A 19,846-nucleotide genomic window follows, 5' to 3' on the forward strand; every position below is an offset into this window, starting at 1 on the left:
AGGAAATATTATCCGGCTTGTGCCCGACCACACTCGATTTTTCCAGTGTGTCATTTGAGCGTCTGATTCAGAACACTGTGATGCTCTTTATGAAATGATTCAGTCATTAATTAGTGCTATTTTTTACACTGGTAAATATTCAACTCTGAATGGTCAGTCCAGACACAACTGTAGGGCAGACGTAGGTCAGCGGTTATGGTTAACTACAGCCGGATTTTCCACTTGCCATTGGGTTTTGAAAGCTCCAGCTCAGAGGCAAATCAGCTTTTGCTCAGGGTTCGGAAATCATCAGTGCCCAACCACACTAATACTATTACCCGGATCGGCACGAATTCCCATAGATGCACTCCAAGGTCTTCTAGAAGGAAATCTCAGCTGAATGAACATTTAAGCACCCCGGACGTATAATAAGGAAAATAATAATGATGATAATAATAATAGTGATAATAATAATAATAGTGATGATAATAATAATAAATAATAATAAATAATAATAAATAATAATAATAATAATAATAGTAATAATAGTAATAATAATAAAAAATAATAATAATAGTAATTATTATTATTATTATAATACAATAATAATAATAATACAATAATAATAATATCAATAATGAATAATAACAATAATAATAAAATAAATAATAATAATAATAATGATGATGATAATAATAATGATTACAATAATAATAATAATATTAATAACAATAAAAATAATAATAAATAATAATAAGGAAAATAATAATAATAATAATGATAATAATAATAATAATAAAATAAAATAATAATAATAATAACAATAAAAGTAATAATAAATAATAATAAGGAAAATAATAATAATAATGATAATAATAATAATAATAAAATAAAATAATAATAATAAGGAAAATAATAATATTGATAATAATATGGAAAATAATAATAATAATAATAATAATAATAAGGAAAATAGTAATAATAATAATAATAATAATAATAATAATAATAATAATAATAATAAAATAATAATAACAATAATTTATGTTGGATGCCCTTTTTGACACAAACTCTGCTCTTTCTATCTGGCAAGTGCACCTACCCATAGATAGGCTGTTTCGGCCATCCTCTCCACCACACGCACCTCAGTCTCAGTGGTAGTGGACTACTGTACTGTACTGCTGCACCACAAAGACCCAAATTAAATCTTTAATCTCTGAATTCTGTTCATGTTTTCTGTTCCGTTTCTATAAATCCTCCCCACAGAGCGTCTCAGTGGGACGGAGAGGAAAGTTAAACAGGCTCGATGTTTTTGACACTTGACCCGTCCTGCACTACTTGTGTCTCGTCACTCGGCCAGAGAAAGTCGACAGAATGTGAAGTGAGGCTCTGCGGGGAGAGCTTCTTCTGGTTCAGGATTAGAAAGAGGAGAAAAACAAGAGGCTGTTTGTTATGGGAGTTTGATCTTCTGCAGGAATTCATCCCGACTCTATTGTAGGAGGGAAATTGAACTCCTGCGTGCGTTACAGCGTCTGTTTCAGAACGAGAAAGAAGTTACAGTAGAAGAAACCAGATACGTGTCATGAATTCGTCCTTTAAGCCTTTAAGCCTCCTGCTTTTCAGAGAGGAGGGAGAAAAACGCCGGCCTACGGGTACACCACACAAAGGTGAGACGGGTTCGAGACGCTGGTGGACCGGAGGAGGTTACAGCGGTTGGCACAGAGACCTCGGTCACTGTGACGGCAGAAACTTGATGCGTAAACTTTTTGGACTCGAGTCGAGGGGAAATTTACAGACCCGCGAGTGTCGTTCTCGCACCCAGGCAACACAAACAATACATCAAAACGAAATATAATAAATAAATAAAACGGAGGCAATCTGGTCCCACTGTTGCTTACAAGATGTATTGTAAAGCCTCCACAAGGGGGCACTTGTGTGCAAGTTTATTACACAGCCTTGAAGACCCCGCCCACTTTTTAGTCCTGTCTTTTCCCACCCAACAGACTAGTAGCCAGTTTTGTCTGCTAGTGGGCGCCCAGTCGACCGGTAGCAGAGCTGAGATTTGACCTTGAAAAGTCCAGAATCTCAGCGCTGGTGGGATTTTTTTTATTATTTATTTTTTTAGTGCTGTAATAAATCCCCTCTTTGTCACGCTGCATTGACTCTGAACACGCTCAGGATGAAAGCCCCGGTGTCTCTTTCCTTCTCTCCTGCGTTTAACGCCGAGCGTAACAAGCCAAGGCAGATCGTCCGTGCCGACGCCCCCGCGCTGTTTTTAAAAGGATCGATTTACACTCGTCCAGATCGTGCCGGTTCTGTGGAAGAGGAATTCAGGAGGTATTTCGGAGGGATTAGCAGATCGCAGAAGAATGTGAGAAATACCTGGGCAAGGTGCAGGAATGTGAACATCAAGTGCACGCCGAGCACTCAGGAGCTTTTCTGTACGCTGTAACAGTATCAGCTCCACAAATCCTGCAAATCCGGGAGGAGCAGCGTAAAATGCATGTGTATCGAATAGTAAAAGAAAACACCAACCGTTTGTGTTTTTATTATTGCTTATACTTTCCTTTTTAATGCATTCCCCCCTCCGATGTGTGTTCAGTACGATTGCTTTGTATGGAGATCCGTATCGTGCACAGAGAATAAAGCCTGTCTGTGTGCAGTTCCATCGATCAGCCAGCAGAGGTCGTAACTGCAGCAGTTATGAGGAATCCCTCACTCTCTCGGACCAGCCGATCATTATCTCTGTGTGCTTTGACAGGTCAGTGCAGGTCGTGGTGGTGCCACACAGTTCCAACAACCCACTGATCCATGCTACTGTTTATTCCTCATGTTCTTGTCATGTCTGAAGGGTTTCTCTGAAACACTAGTGGGAATCAGCTACTCTAAACTGATCGAGTAAGTGTGTGTGTGTGTGTGTGTGTGTGTGTGTGTGTGTGTGTTATACCCAGTTATGAACTGATGACTTTCCCAGGATAGGAAACAGTATTTTCATGTACAGTAGAGTTTAACCACCGTGGGTTCACAGAATAACTGCATATTTATTATTTAATTCAAAACTTACTGACAAGATACTAATACTACTACTACTACTACTACTAGTACTAATACTGTTACTACTAAAACTATTTTACTGCTCCTGCAACTACTACTACTAATTAATAAATTAATACTTCTATTACTACTAATACTACTCCTGCTAATACTACTCCTACTAATACTACTCCTGCTGCTACTTCTAATACTAATACAATTACTACTACTACTCCCAATACTACTAATACTATTACTACTAATACTACTTTTACTACTACTGCTCCTACTAATACTAATACTACTCCTACTGCTACTACTACTAATACTACTAATACTACTTTTACTACTACTACTACTGCTGCTACTACTTTTATTACTACTCCTACTTATACTAATACTACTACTACTACTAGTACTAATACTGTTACTACTAAAACTATTTTACTGCTCCTGCAACTACTACTACTAATTAATAAATTAATACTTCTATTACTACTAATACTACTCCTGCTAATACTACTCCTACTAATACTACTCCTACTAATACTACTCCTGCTGCTACTTCTAATACTAATACAATTACTACTACTACTCCCAATACTACTAATACTATTACTACTAATACTACTTTTACTACTACTGCTCCTACTAATACTAATACTACTCCTACTGCTACTACTACTAATACTACTAATACTACTTTTACTACTACTACTACTGCTGCTACTACTTTTATTACTACTCCTACTTATACTAATACTACTAATACTACTTGTACTACTACTGCTCCTACTAATACTAGTCCTACTGCTACTACTACGAATACTACTTTTACTACTCCTACTCCTACTCCTACTACTCCTACTCCTACTACTACTACTAGTCCTACTGCTACTACTACAAATACTACTTTTACTACTCCTACTACTACTACTAGTCCTACTGCTACTACTTCTAATACTACTAATACTACTTTTACTACTACTGCTCCTACTAATACTAATACTAGAACCACTACTACTACTATTACTACTACTCCTACTAATACTAGTCCTACTAATACTACTGCTCCCAATACTACTTCTACCAGTACTAATATTACTACTTTTACTAATACTACTAATACTAATAGTAGTCCTACTCCTACTACTTCTACTAATACTAATGTTACTACTACTAATACTATTTTTACTATTTATACTAATACTACTCCTGGTACTACTACTTAATATTATTAAAATAATACTTTTAATACAACTATAATTCTTATACTAATACTAAGAATTTTACCAATACTAGAACTTATACTACTGCTAATACTTATACTAATTTTACCATTACTTATACTAACCCTAATACTACTATTACTTCTACCACCACTACTGCTAATACTTACTAATACTACTGCCTGTACTAAGGCTACTACTAGTAATTTAGTGTGTGTGAGCATGGTAGTACAGGGTGTGTTTACAGTGTAAAGAATCCATTCTTGTGTGTGTATTTGAGAGTAATAACAGTTTATAATAACACTAATAACAGTTGTAATAATGCATGATATTTATTGTGGAACTGATGAAATATTCAGATACAGATTAATTGAGTGTTTAGGAGATTATTAGAACAGTTCTGCTCTCCTCTGAGTTTGGTACCCGGTCGGTTTTTACCACACATGCCCAAATCTGTACGTGCTAAACAGCGCTGGCGTTATAACCTCAGGCCAGCGTAGCGAATCCCACTCGAGCTCGTCCCTGATCGAACACGGAGTAGAAGTTTCTGAGGAACACGTCACCCAGGATCCAGTACGGACGCCCGTCTCTGTACTTCTCATGAGATGCTTTGATGCCGCTCTTGCAAGATCCGCCAGAATGCTTCAGATATCAGGAGAGAAAAGAGGACAGGCAGGCTTCAGAAAGGTTGAACTGGGACGGGATTGCGTAAACAAGGGTTTTTCAAACTTTTTTTAAGGGACCCACATTAATTTTTACGGAACCCAGGCAACACAAACAACAATCTTAAGGCCTCAGCGTACTTCATGCGGAGACAACGTTCGGCTGGCTTTGGTGACCAACGTGACGTAATTGCGGAGAACGCGAACAACCACGGACGTCACGCAGATGCTTCGCTCGCCTTGTCGCGCACATGGAAGCTGGGCGAACTCCGCGGACGACGACACTCCACGACAACGCCTGCGATTGGTCGGTAAAAAAAGAGGCGTGCCATGAAAACAAACATGGGCGATTTTGAGGAGCGTCTCTCAGAGCGAGTACGGCGGTATCGTCACCTTTACGATTCCTCGCTGAGAGATTACACAGACACCCCGATTGTTCTTCCTCTGCTTCTTCTTGTAGCATTTTTCATACGCTTCCGAGACCTCGCACGTCGCCATTACTGTGATCATCGTTTTTCGGAACTTAACATAATACATGTCACAGCGTCACCTGCAGCTGTGGAGCAGATGCGACAGGCAAAACCAAACCGCTGAAAGTATTCCAGCTTGTAAGCTCGCGAACGTAGCTTCGCAGGAAGTATACTGAGGCCGTTACTCTCTCTCTCTATTATGCTGTACAATCTGGTCTTACTGTGGTTTACAAGATGTAACATAAAGCCTCCACAAAGGGGCGTACACACCTTTTACCCTGATTTCGGTAGATAAAGACATTTTAAAAGCAGGTAAATAATAAACCTTGTCCTAATAGGATCCTAAAATTACGACTATCAATGCACGGCTGCTCAAGGAACCATTTTAGGAACCATTTGCATCACATGACCTGTGGGGATTTAGTTTCTGACCTGTTCTGTCCCAATTTGTTTTGGACAGTCTCTGATTTTGGTAGGTGTAAGCATAAGCTAGCTGAACTCCCAAGTGCATTCACATGAGAAGCTGCAAACCCGCTTTGCGCCGGCTGTGCAGTTGTGTCCTGTGCGGTGTGGCGACACTTTTGCCACGTTGGGCTCATGATTTTTCCGCTGACCTTTTCAAAGCTCCTCCAATGAGACGAATTGTTTGATACGTGGCAGTAAAAGCGACTCAGGCCGTACGAACAAAACTTATTGTAGTAAAACAGCGAGTGAGGAATGTGATTAGTGGAGGAACTTATGAGCAGTAATAATGAAGAGAAGTTTAGTGCTCCTGTCTCCTTCTTTTACTACATTAAACCACGTTAAGCTTTATTTTCAACCAGAAGCGTTTTAGACTCTGGGAGAAGCTGATTCTGATTCTCACCGTTTCTCAGAAGCTGGAGCTGTAACGCAAGTTTAAAAGTGAAACAGGGAGGAAAATCCAGATAAACACAGTGGTAAACTCATGGTTCCTCCTTCATGACATTCTTCTATCTTCTAATGACTAAGATGACCGAACACCTTTTACTGATCCTGTGTACAGGACTGAGACATACCTGAAGCACGTATGCAGTGGGCGGTAGGTGCAGATGAGCCCCGTTCATAGCGAAGGTCAGTGTGGGAAGACCGTCCACCTTACTGCATTCAAACACAAACTGGAACCAAAACACAAACGTGAACCTTAACATTTTTCACCACCACCCAGTAACGGAACGCTAGATCAGGGGTCAGGGGTCAGTACGGACTCACATCACCGCTCGAGTCCTTGTGTGCTCCCAGCATTTTGTGGAGAGAGTCCACGTACTGCGGTGGACACTCCAGCATGGACGTCCCGGTGTCCACTATGGCCGAGCAGCCCTTGCTACACCAGTTAGTGGACTTGTGGTTCACCTCGAATCTGAGGGCGGATAAAGACATTTTAAAAGCGGTTAAATTCTGAACCTCGTCCTAATATGATCCTAAAATTATGACTGTTAATATAAAACTGCTAAGGAACCGTTTTAGGAAAATTTTAGTACCTCAGTGATTTAGTTTCTGACCTGTTTTTAAAAAAATGCAATTTTTTTTAAACTGGAGTATTTTTTGATCCTCTGTAAAATCCAAAAAAAAGAGAAATTAAATAATAAGTTTATATAAGTTTTGATTTGTATCATATTTGATCTCTCAATAAAAGCTCCTCTGGCGCATGCAGTACATGACAAATCCACCGGGGGCAGAAGACAAGTATCAAAATTGTACACCAAGTTTTTCAGGAAAAAAATATACATACTGATGATGTAGAGGTCTCTAAAACTCATGTATCAAATATGATACGCTTGGCATTATAGGGTTAAATGAGTGCTGTGATTGGTTGTTGAACATACTAAAGTGCTACTGCTAGGTATACATGCATTATGAGGTATTAGCAGGTCAAACAGACGCAGTGCTTTTAGTAAAGTGACCAGCACATAGCGCTTCGATAGTCTTAAATGTGGTAGACATCGCTAGGCAATGGGATTAGTAGCTACTTTAGTAGGTTAGACAGTCATTTCTGTACAAATGTAGCCCCTGTTTTGGGTTTGTGCGCTCCCGCTGGAAACTCGAACGTGTAGGTTTAATTTAGCATAGCTCAGTCCTAAAACTGCTGTATAAATGTGCTTAATATTGCAAGTCAACCAAGCTAATAGTTTTAAATATGATTGGATCGACTCACCCTTCAAATATCACCTGCCAGTGGCTGTTTTTTTGGGCAGGAACCCAGTTGATCGGGCCCCGGTAATGAGACGGATCCGTTCCCCCGAAGATCACCTCGCTGGCTTTATCGGCGTGACTGATAAATCGAGACGAGACGTTTCAGCTTGTAATTTTAGCGTTCTTTATGGATTTGTTGGAGTAAAATTTACCTGCTCAGGTAGAACGCGAAGACGGGCTCCTGGATCAGGCCCTCGTTAATCATGGTGTCCACGATCGTCTGATCCTGTGGCAGGAACGCCAGACCCATGAGTCCGTCATGCAGGGGCTTGGCGAAGTGATCGCCGGGCTCCTGTTTGCTCAGGCCGATCTTCTGGTTCTTGACGTTCAGACCGCCGACCTGTAAAAACAAACGAGCGTTAGGATACACAGAACAAAGCATTAAATATGTTTGTTTTATTATTTTATTTAAATATCTTAAAGCGTGCTCACGGCGATGGTGTCGTAGCCGATGACGCCGGAAACACTTCCGGTCCCGTACTTGAGCGAGAACGGTTTGTTCCTGCTGTTGTAGGTGCGTGACTTCTTTGGGTTGAACAGAGGATGTTTAGCTGCAAATGAAACATGGAATTACTACGTTAAATGATTCAGGTCTACTGTATGTGGGTACAGCTCAATATAAGTGAATTCTAGTGACACCTGCTGGATGTAAAGAGAATTGCAGCCTGGAAAGGTGGGAAATAACATGAAGCTGGAGGCAAATACCAAAAAAATAGGACTAAAACAGATTAAAACTACATTGTACTGGTGTGTTCCTAAAACATTTAAGCAATGTAGGTGATAAAACGAATATTTTGGTTTAATTCAGCGTATGATTTAGATCTACTGTATGATACAGATTAATATGAGCAAATTCTGGCGACACCTGCTGGTAGAAAATAGAATTGCAGCCTGGAAAAGTGGGAATTACTTTAAAGCTGAAGGCAAATACCGTAAAAATAGGAGCAAAATAGATCAAAACTACATTGTACTGGTGTGTTTTTAAACATTTAAGCAATGTAGGTGATAAAACAGACATTTCTAGGAACAGTCATGAAAGGAGCATCTTTTTAAGGAGAATTTATTTACTTTTTTATTTTATTTTTTTATTCTTTGCGCTTGGATTGGCACGTGGCGCTTCTATAGTCCCGTACTTAAGCGAGAACGATTTGTTCCTGGTGTGGTAGGTGCGTGACTTCTTGGGGTCGAACAGAGCATGTAAGTAAGACGTGGAATTACTACATTAAATTGATCGGACTGAGCTACGACAGGACAGCAGTGTAGAATTCAGGTCTACTGTATGTGGGTAAGCAATGTAGGTGATAACACAAACAGTACATAAAACAGACATTTCTAGGAACAGTCGAGAAAGGAGCGTCTTTTTAAGGAGAATTTATTTACTTTTTTTACATTTTTTTTACTCTCTGCACTTTGCTTTGCCATTTCTGGGTATATGCAGGTCAAACAGGCATGGAGCTTTTAGTAAATCGACTGGCACGTGGCGCTACTACAGTCCCGTACTTGATCGAGAACGCTTTGTTCCTGGTGTGGTAGGTGCGCGAGTTCTTGGGGTTGAACAGAGGATGTTTAGCTGCAAGTCAGACATGAAATTACTACGGTAAATTAGTCGGGCGGGGCTACGACAGGACAGCAGTGTATGATTCAGGTCAACTGTATGCGTATTCAGATTAGTATGAGTGAATTCTGGTGACATCTGCTGGATGAAAAGAGAACTGCAGCCTGGAAAGGTGGGAAATATCATGATACTGGAGGCAAATACCATGAAAATAGGAGCAAAATAGATTAAAACTATGTTGTACTGGTGTGTTTTTTTTAAATTAAGCATGCTAGGTGATAATAATATCTATAATTAAAGCTCAAATTCCATTCTAGTGTCGTGTGTAAGTCGAGCCGGAGATTCTAATCGACTGCAGGCCGCCGCCGTACGGCTCACGCGTGTTCCTGATGCCGTTTAAACCCCCGGAGACTTGCGTCGAATTCACAGCATAGCCGAGCTTTATTTATACACGGCGTCTACATCTGCGCCGCTGATCCTACTTTTCACCGCCGGACACAGTAATGCATTGTTCTGACAAGTGGCATCTTCAGAGAAAAACTCCGGGAGTCCCTGAGAGCGCTCGCTCCAGTGCTTTAGGTTGTTCACATACCTTCCTTTAATGCATGATTATACGTGCTGCACACGCATGCTGCGAGAGACCCCGCTGCATCATGAAATCAGCTGCACGATGCAGCAAACAAACAAAGAAAATAAATAATGTGGTATTTTAGAGTAGCCGGATTATGTTTATGTTGCCATGTCATAAATATTCACCTCCTAAAGAATATTACTGATCATTATAACAGACACTTTATTATTCTAATAGACACTTTAATTGCATTTTAAATGTATTATTTTGCTGGATGTTTTAGCTTGCATTGTACTTTCTGATATAATTGACCTTAATTAATACGGTACAGGCTTCAAACAGCATTTCATTGTACCTGTACCGTAACAATAACGATATCATTATATTATCTCTTATCTTTAAACCTACTGCTTGTCTGTAGGACCTAAAGTTGGGTTACAACATGATTTAGCCATCAGGACTCAGTTAACACAGAGATTCAAGTGTTCAAGCTGTGTTGGAACCGTGTTGTAAACTAAGAAGCTGCTCACAAAAGCTGAGAGAGCGTTTTATTGGGAGAAGAAGATCTACACCTTCTACGAGACACTATTGGGACAATTTCCGAAAGTTCCTATAGAGTTCCAGTCCGAGCACTTTATAAAGAATTAAGCCACACTAGGTGTCATAGAACAGTAATGAACGCAAATGTTGTCATTAATTGGTGTGTATATGATGATTCATTGCAGCTGCTCCCATTAGGGGGCGCCGCAGACGATCATTCGATTGAATGTTTGATTCAGCACAGACCCTCCTATTGATCGGGGCTTGTGACCTGCACTAGGGTGCACTGATGTGCGTCCTCACTATGACTAGGTTCACGTAACACCATGCTTTGGCAGCGTGGGTGCCACACGACACCCGGGTCCCTAAATGCCAACCAGCCCACTGTTCCATCGCTCTCCCCTACACGTGAACCTGGTCTGAGTGCTGCTGATCCATGTGTCTGGGTTCGGTACTCACTGCAGGCGTCGCTGTTGCAGTAGACCGAATTGACCCACAGGGTGCTGGAGCCGGTGTCGAAGTGGACGTAGAAGTACTGAGGAGGAGTTCCGATACCGATCTTTCCAAAATACGCCATCTAGAGATGAGAGATGATATGGATTGTAAGCCGCTGGAGGACCACACACACACACACATGTGATATGGCAGAAGGTGTGTTAGATACGATCGTCATTCTGGTTAAATCATGATACCTTGTTTGGTAGAGCTCAGAGAGACCAGCAGCAATACAAATAGAAACCAGATACAAAATAATAAATCATTCATGGTCATATATATATATATATACAGTATATATTTATATATTTATGTACTGTCTGTGGCTGCCTGGACGAGGAATCAAACCCAGGTGAATGTGTGTTTATATTCTATCTATCTATCTATCTATCTATCTATCTATCTATCTATCTATCTATCTATCTATCTATCTATCTATCTATCTATCTATCTATCTATCTATCTATCTAGATAGAGATAGATAGATAGATAGATATAACGTGTTATAATGTTTGTGTGTATATTGTGTGTGTATGAAATGCGTGTATAATGTGTGTGTTTGTATATGTGTGTGTATGATGTGTGTGTGTATATATATATATATATATATATATATACACACACATGCAAAAACATATATATATATATAATATACAGTGTATCACAAAAGTGAGTACACCCTTCACATTTCTGCAGATATTTAAGTATATCTTTTCATGGGACAACACTGACAAAATGACACTTTGACACAATGAAAAGTAGTCTTTGTGCAGCTTATATAACAGTGTAAATTTATTCTTCCCTCAAAATAACTCAATATACAGCCATTAATGTCTAAACCACTGGCAACAAAAGTGAGTACACCCCTTAGTGAAAGTTCCTGAAGTGTCAATATTTTGTGTGGCTACCATTATTTCCCAGAACTGCCTTAACTCTTCTGGGCATGGAGTTTACCAGAGCTTCACAGGTTGCCACTGGAATGCTTTTTCACTCCTCCATGACGACATCACGGAGCTGGCGGATATTCGAGACTTTGCGCTCCTCCACCTTCCGCTTGAGGATGCCCCAAAGATGTTCTATTGGGTTTAGGTCTGGAGACATGCTTGGCCAGTCCATCACCTTTACCCTCAGCCTCTTCAATAAAGCAGTGGTCGTCTTAGAGGTGTGTTTGGGGTCATTATCATGCTGGAACACTGCCCTGCGACCCAGTTTCCGGAGGGAGGGGATCATGCTCTGCTTCAGTATTTCACAGTACATATTGGAGTTCATGTGTCCCTCAATGAAATGTAACTCCCCAACACCTGCTGCACTCATGCAGCCCCAGACCATGGCATTCCCACCACCATGCTTGACTGTAGGCATGACACACTTATCTTTGTACTCCTCACCTGATTGCCGCCACACATGCTTGAGACCATCTGAACCAAACAAATTAATCTTGGTCTCATCAGACCATAGGACATGGTTCCAGTAATCCATGTCCTTTGTTGACATGTCTTCAGCAAACTGTTTGCGGGCTTTCTTGTGTAGAGACTTCAGAAGAGGCTTCCTTCTGGGGTGACAGCCATGCAGACCGATTTGATGTAGTGTGCGGCGTATGGTCTGAGCACCGAAAGGCTGACCCCCCACCTTTTCAATCTCTGCAGCAATGCTGACAGCACTCCTGCGCCTAGCTTTCAAAGACAGCAGTTGGATGTGACGCTGAGCACGTGCACTCAGCTTCTTTGGACGACCAACGCAAGGTCTGTTCTGAGTGGAACCTGCTCTTTTAAAACGCTGGATGATCTTGGCCACTGTGCTGCAGCTCAGTTTCAGGGTGTTGGCAATCTTCTTGTAGCGTTGGCCATCTTCATGTAGCGCAACAATTCGTCTTTTAAGATCCTCAGAGAGTTCTTTGCCATGAGGTGCCATGTTGGAACTTTCAGTGACCAGTATGAGAGAGTGTGAGAGCTGTACTAGTAAATTGAACACAACTGCTCCCTATGCACACCTGAGACCTAGTAACACTAACAAATCACATGACATTTTGGAGGGAAAATGACAAGCAGTGCTCAATTTGGACATTTAGGGGTGTAGTCTCTTAGGGGTGTACTCACTTTTGTTGCCGGTGGTTTAGACATTAATGGCTGTATATTGAGTTATTTTGAGGAAAGAATAAATTTACACTGTTATATAAGCTGCACACAGACTACTTTTCATTGTGTCAAAGTGTCATTTTGTCAGTGTTGTCCCATGAAAAGATATACTTAAATATCTGCAGAAATGTGAGGGGTGTACTCATTTTTGTGATACACTGTATATATATATATATATGTATTATATATATAATGTGTCACGATTCCAGCCTCTATGTGCCGAAACTCAGATACCCCTGCCACGCCCTTCTCTCCAGGAGCACGTTTTACTCTCAGACTGAAGCCAACGCCCCTTTTTTGATTGGTCCCCTGTTAATTAGCATTTAAAGAGGGGAGTCAGGGATCAGTCAAATGGGGAGTTGGCCCCGTTAGCCCCGTTAGCCATTGCCCATTTGTCTTTGCCTTTGATTTGATTGGACTCTGTCATGTTGGTTTGCCTTTGTGATTTGGGTTTGTCTGTTAGCCCCCGTCTGTCTGTTAGCTCCCGTCTGTCTGTTTGCCCCTGTCTGTCTGTTATTTCCCATCTGTCTGTTATCTCCCGTCCGTCTGTTATCTCCCGTCCGTCTGTTGTCTCCCATCTGTCTGTTAGCTCCTGTCTGTTAGCTATTGTCTGTCTGTTATTGTTCATGCCTTGTTTTGTCTTGTTTCTGTTTATCTTAGTATAGTTCTTGTTTAGTTTTGGGTTTAGGTTCCTGTTTCATACGTTTAGATTAGTGTTAGCTGTTAGCTTAGCATGTAGCTTAGTTCATGTGTGTTTAATTTAGCATTGTTCATGTTTTGTCTTGTCTTGTGTACGCTTGTCTTTTATCATTATTAAACCTTTGTATTAAACATCTCTGCGTGTGTGTCCGCCCTCTTGTCTTGTTTAGCCCTATATCGTTACGTAATGTGTTTGTGTGTGTGTGTGTATATATATAATGTGTGTGTGTGTATATATATAATGTGTGTGTGTGTATTTAATGTGTGTGTGTATATATATAATGTGTGTGTGTATATATATAATGTGTGTGTGTGTATTTAATGTGTGTGTGTATATATATAATGTGTGTGTGTGTATATAATGTGTGTGTGTGTGTATATATATAATGTGTGTGTGTGTATATAATGTGTGTGTGTATATATATAATGTGTGTGTGTGTATATAATGTGTGTGTGTGTGTGTATATATATAATGTGTGTGTGTATATAATGTGTGTGTGTATATAATGTGTGTGTGTATATATATAATGTGTGTGTGTGTATATAATGTGTGTGTATATACAGGTCCTTCTCAAAAAATTAGCATATTGTGATAAAGTTCATTATTTTCCATAATGTAATGATAAAAATTAAACTTTCATATATTTTACATTCATTGCACACCAACTGAAATATTTCAGGTCTTTTATTGTTTTAATACTGATGATTTTGGCATACAGCTCATGAAAACCCAAAATTCCTATCTCAAAAAATTAGCATATCATGAAAAGGTTCTCTAAACGAGCTATTAACCTAATCATCTGAATCAACGAATTAACTCTAAACACCTGCAAAAGATTCCTGAGGCTTTTAAAAACTCCCAGCCTGGTTCATTACTCAAAACTGCAATCATGGGTAAGACTGCCGACCTGACTGCTGTCCAGAAGGCCATCATTGACACCCTCAAGCAAGAGGGTAAGACACAGAAAGAAATTTCTGAACGAATAGGCTGTTCCCAGAGTGCTGTATCAAGGCACCTCAGTGGGAAGTCTGTGGGAAGGAAAAAGTGTGGCAGAAAACGCTGCACAACGAGAAGAGGTGACCGGACCCTGAGGAAGATTGTGGAGAAGGGCCGATTCCAGACCTTGGGGGACCTGCGGAAGCAGTGGACTGAGTCTGGAGTAGAAACATCCAGAGCCACCGTGCACAGGCGTGTGCAGGAAATGGGCTACAGGTGCCGCATTCCCCAGGTCAAGCCACTTTTGAACCAGAAACAGCGGCAGAAGCGCCTGACCTAGGCTACAGAGAAGCAGCACTGGACTGTTGCTCAGTGGTCCAAAGTACTGTTTTCGGAAATCAAGGTGCCAGAGTCTGGAGGAAGACTGGGGAGAAGGAAATGCCAAAATGCCTGAAGTCCAGTGTCAAGTACCCACAGTCAGTGATGGTCTGGGGTGCCATGTCAGCTGCTGGTGTTGGTCCACTGTGTTTTATCAAGGGCAGGGTCAATGCAGCTAGCTATCAGGAGATTTTGGAGCACTTCATGCTTCCATCTGCTGAAAAGCTTTATGGAGATGAAGATTTCATTTTTCAGCACGACCTGGCACCTGCTCACAGTGCCAAAACCACTGGTGAATGGTTTACTGACCATGGTATTACTGTGCTCAATTGGCCTGCCAACTCTCCTGACCTGAACCCCATAGAGAATCTGTGGGATATTGTGAAGAGAAAGTTGAGAGACACAAGACCCAACACTCTGGATGAGCTTAAGGCCGCTATCGAAGCATCCTGGGCCTCCATAACACCTCAGCAGTGCCACAGGCTGATTGCCTCCATGCCACGCCGCGTTGAAGCAGTCATTTCTGCAAAAGGATTCCCGACCAAGTATTGAGTGCATAACTGAACATAATTATTTGAAGGTTGACTTTTTTTGTATTAAAAACACTTTTCTTTTATTGGTCGGATGAAATATGCTAATTTTTTGAGATAGGAATTTTGGGTTTTCATGAGCTGTATGCCAAAATCATCAGTATTAAAACAATAAAAGACCTGAAATATTTCAGTTGGTGTGCAATGAATCTAAAATATATGAAAGTTTAATTTTTATCATTACATTATGGAAAATAATGAACTTTATCACAATATGCTAATTTTTTGAGAAGGACCTGTATATAATGTGTGTGTGTATATAATGTGTGTGTGTGTATATATATAATGTGTGTGTGTGTATATATATAATGTGTGTGTGTGTATATAATGTGTGTGTGTGTATATATATAATGTGTGTGTGTAATGTGTGTGTGTGTATATATATAATGTGTGTGTGTATATAATGTGTGTGTGTGTATATATATAATGTGTGTGTGTGTATATAATGTGTGTGTGTATATATATAATGTGTGTGTGTGTATATAATGTGTGTGTGTGTATATAATGTGTGTGTGTATATGGGGTGTGTGTGTGGGGGTTGTACTGGAGGCTACAGTTCTGTGGAAGAAGCTGTTTCATGTTAGATGAAGAGTGAGATAGTCCAGTACTGACTGTAAAGGTGGATGTTGTTAAAACACAAGCGCGGGCAAAATCAAGATTCAGTTTCATCTGCTTCTAAAACCCACCGCGTCGTCTGTTCAGTGTCCAAACCATCTTAAAATAATAATTATTTATTTTATTTATTATTATTTTACAGGCTGAAGTTTGGAGCTTTAATCTTCTCATCTGAATCTGTTCTGGTTTCTAAATTCACTGTAAATGATCAGATCTGGGCATCTTCAGCTATTGTAGATCAGAACCAGGATAACCAGGCTGGAGGGGATTGTGTTCGCACGCACGGGGTTCAGCCGGAATTCCACGGTGCAGAATGACGTGATTTAATCATTTAGTCCCCAAATAACCCCAAAATACCCCAATAAGAACGAGTACAGGAGATAAAACTCCACCACTGTGTGATGTTCACGTGTGTTACGAGTGGATGTAAACTTATGACTTCATAATAATAATTCAGTCGATTTTTACCAGCCAGGGGACGGCACGGTGGCTCGGTGGGTAGCACTGTCTCCTCACAGCAAGAAGGTCCTGGGTTCGATCCCCAGGCAGGGCGGTCCGGGTCCTTTCTGTGGGGAGTTTGCATGTTCTCCCCTTGTCTGCGTGGGTTTCCTCCCACAGTCCAAACACGTGCAGTCAGGATAATTGGAGACACTGAATTGCCCTATAGGGGAATGTGTGTGATGGACTGGCACCCCGTTCAGGGTGTTACTGTGTGCCTTGCGCCCATTGAAAATCTGGGATAGGCTCCAGCACCCCCCCCGCGACCCTGATTGGATAAGTGGTTAATAAAGTGAGTGAGTGTTTACCCACCGCTTCATCCTGGTCAGGGTCGCTGTGGGTCTGATTCACTGGGCGAAAGGCAGGAAACACCCCGGACAGGTCACCAGTCCATCACAGGGCACACACACCTGACTGCATGTCTTTGGACTATAGGAGGAAACCGGAGCTCCCGGAGGAAACCCACACAAAAATGGGAGAACATGCAAACTCCACACAGAAAAGACCCGGACCTCTCTACATGGGAATCAAACCCAGGACCTTCTTGCTGTGATGTGACAGTGCTTTTAAACTGGATTGTTGGTGTATCATTGTCCATATTAGTGGCACAATGGTTTGGTGGGAAGCACTGTCGCCTCACAGTGAGAAGGTCCTGGGTTTGATTCCCAGGTGGAGCGGTCTGACTGCAAGTCTTTGGACTATAGGAGGAAACTGAAGCTCCCGGAGGAAACCCACACAAAAATGGGAGAACATGCAAACTCCACATAGGAATCGAACCCAGGACCTTCACCTGTATATATTTAATTCACTTACGTTTTGCTGGTTGACCAGCTCCTCTGCGTGAAGCTCTTCTGATCCGTACTGCCCGGACATCAGCACCTCCATCTCGAACCCTCGTTCCTTCATAATGTCCTCGTATTTCACTAGAGGAACTCTGTACACACATCAAAACCCTACTGTTATCATCCTCACGTGCTTCACATCAAAAACCGGAGCTCCCAGAGGAAAAACCACACAGACACAGGAACGCGGGGAGAACGAACAAACTCCACACAGAAAGGACATGGCTCACTCCATCTGGGAATCGAACCCAGGACCTTCTCGCTATGATGTGACAGTGCTACCCACCGAGCCACAGTGCGTTACTATACAGTGCCTTTATTCAAATCGACTTACAGCACTGTGACAGTATATTATCTAAGCAAGTGAAGGTTAAGGGCCCAACAGTGTCAACCAGGGAGTGGTGGGGCTTGAACCAGCGACCTTCTGATTACTTCAGTACCTTAACCACTAGGCTACAACTGCCTACAACCATAAACAACAGTGTATTAAACAGTTTATTGTATTATATTTGCGGCACGGTGGCTCGGTGGGTAGCACTGTCGCCTCACAGCAAGAAGGTCCTGGGTTCGATTCCCAGGTGGGGCGGTCCAGGTCCCTTTTTGCATGTTCTCCCCGTGTCTGTGTGGGTTTCCTCTGAACGCTCCGGTTTCTTCCAACAGTCCAAACACATGCAGTCAGGTGTGTGTGTGTGTGTGTCCTGTGATGGACTGGTGAACTGTACGGGGTGTTTCCTGCCTTTTGCTCAGTAAATCGCACCCACCACGACCCTGACCAGGATAAAGCGACGGTAAAACAGATAATGAATGAATAAATGAATGAATTAAATAATGTGGCAGACACAGTGGCTAGGTGGGTAGCACTGTCGCCTCACGCATTTTCAGTTTTGTGTGTGTGTGTGTGTGTGTGTGTGTGTGTGTGTGTGTGTGTGGGTTTCCTCCGGGCACTCCGGTTTCCTCCCACAGTGCAAAGACGTGCAGTGAGGTGTGTGTGTGTCCTGTGGTGTTTCCTGACGTCTTTCACCCAGTAAATCAGACCCACCGTGATCGAAATCTTAAAATTATTTTACCTTCTCTTCTTCTTATATTCTAATCCGTGATCATTTGCCGAGCTGTGACTCTTACCTGACGAGTCCGTCGACCAGAACCAGACAGAGCAGGCCGAGCACCAGACGCTCCATCATCCTCACGCTCACGGTAACTTCTGTTCCAAACAGAGGCGCCTCCTCGCCCGGACCGAAACTATTTATAATCGTCCGAGTGACCTGAGACGAACCAATCGAGCACGCTGGAGCACTCATGTTTAACGTTGATGAACAAACACAGATAAGTTATATAATAAGTTATATAATAATAAGGTTTGTTTGTTCTGGTGTTATATAAGCCGATAATCTGCTTTTATCCGGCGTATCTACGTCTATCTCACGTATATCTCACAGTTTACACGACTTTATCTCGGCCGCGGTGTTTTTATCACTGACGTTTTGAACGATTGTGTGTTCGGTCACCGGTCAATGTCACCTTCAGAAACGGAGCTGCGTTTACACCTCAGACCTGACCTGCTAAATAGAATAGAATAGAATAAAATAGAATTGAATCTTTGTGGTCATTATACACAGGTACAATAAAATTATGCATGGCATCTCTCCAATAGAGGTACTAGCAGCAGTAGAGAAAAATAAAATGCATTTACTGTGTGCCTTGCGCCCATTGAAAAGCTGGGATAGGCTCCAGCACCCTTTGTGACCCTGATTGGATTAGTGGTTAAGAAAGTAAGTGAGTGTATAATCCAGGCGCTCAGGTAGTGTGGCGATACATTACGCCAGCCCACTACTGCTAAGGTCCAGGGTTCAAATTCCCAGCGATGCTATCAACCGGTCAGGCGTCTATATCCGGACGTCTTGAGCGCTTTATAAATCGAGCCTTCGTGACAGAGCCCACTAAACAACATGCAAAGGTCATGATTGGCTCGTCTGAGGGAGGTAAGGCTGCTGGGGTTCCTTATAACTCCTGCTGGCTGATTTATGGTGCTGCACAGACACGGGGAGAACATGCAAAATCCACACAGACAGGACCCTGACCACTTCACCTAGGAATAGAACCCAGGACCTTCTTGCTGTGAGGCGACAGTGCTACCCACCGAGCCACCGTGCCACCCTATTAAAAACGTGTTTTTATTATTTGTATGGGGTGAGTTTGGTTGGTCAGTTAAATGTAGTCGCTTTATCCGTAAACTTTATATATTTTTTAATTAATGCTACGCTTTGCATGTTTAACGCTGCTGGTGTGTGTGTGTGTGTGTGTGTGTGTGTGTGTGTGTGTGTGTGTGTGTGCGGTAAACACACAGGAATGAGCTCTCAGGATAAAAGAAAATAGACGCCGTTCCAACATGCTGCCACAGAACGTCAAA

The 19,846-nt window shown here is 41.6% G+C and overlaps 2 protein-coding genes across 5 annotated transcripts in view; one reads left to right on the top strand and one right to left on the bottom strand.

Annotated features, from left to right (window-relative positions):
* tns1b (tensin 1b) overlaps positions 1-19,846 on the top strand; it is a 237,564-nt gene that overhangs the window by 6,914 nt on the left and 210,804 nt on the right. The gene's annotated exons all lie outside the window — the stretch shown is intronic.
* Positions 4,728-10,827, bottom strand: LOC134324220 (gastricsin-like). Its single transcript, XM_063005934.1, has 8 exons — positions 10,710-10,827; positions 8,017-8,135; positions 7,737-7,924; positions 7,547-7,663; positions 6,604-6,751; positions 6,411-6,509; positions 5,699-5,704; positions 4,728-4,883 (listed from the first exon to the last, which is right to left on the bottom strand). The coding sequence occupies exons 1-8, from the start codon at positions 10,825-10,827 to the stop codon at positions 4,728-4,730; spliced, it is 951 nt and encodes a 316-aa protein (XP_062862004.1).

Source organism: Trichomycterus rosablanca, chromosome 12, assembly GCF_030014385.1.
Source record: "Trichomycterus rosablanca isolate fTriRos1 chromosome 12, fTriRos1.hap1, whole genome shotgun sequence".
Classification (NCBI taxonomy): domain Eukaryota; kingdom Metazoa; phylum Chordata; class Actinopteri; order Siluriformes; family Trichomycteridae; genus Trichomycterus; species Trichomycterus rosablanca.

Coding starts and splice junctions, on each gene's coding strand:
- LOC134324220 (XM_063005934.1), bottom strand. CDS start 10,827: ATGGCGTATTTTGGAAAGATCGGTATCGGAACTCCTCCTCAGTACTTC. Junction 7,664..7,736: donor TTCGCGTTCTACCTGAGCAG/GTAAATTTTACT, acceptor TCGATTTATCAG/TCACGCCGATAAAGCCAGCG. Junction 6,510..6,603: donor ACAAGGACTCGAGCGGTGAT/GTGAGTCCGTAC, acceptor TTTTGGTTCCAG/TTTGTGTTTGAATGCAGTAA.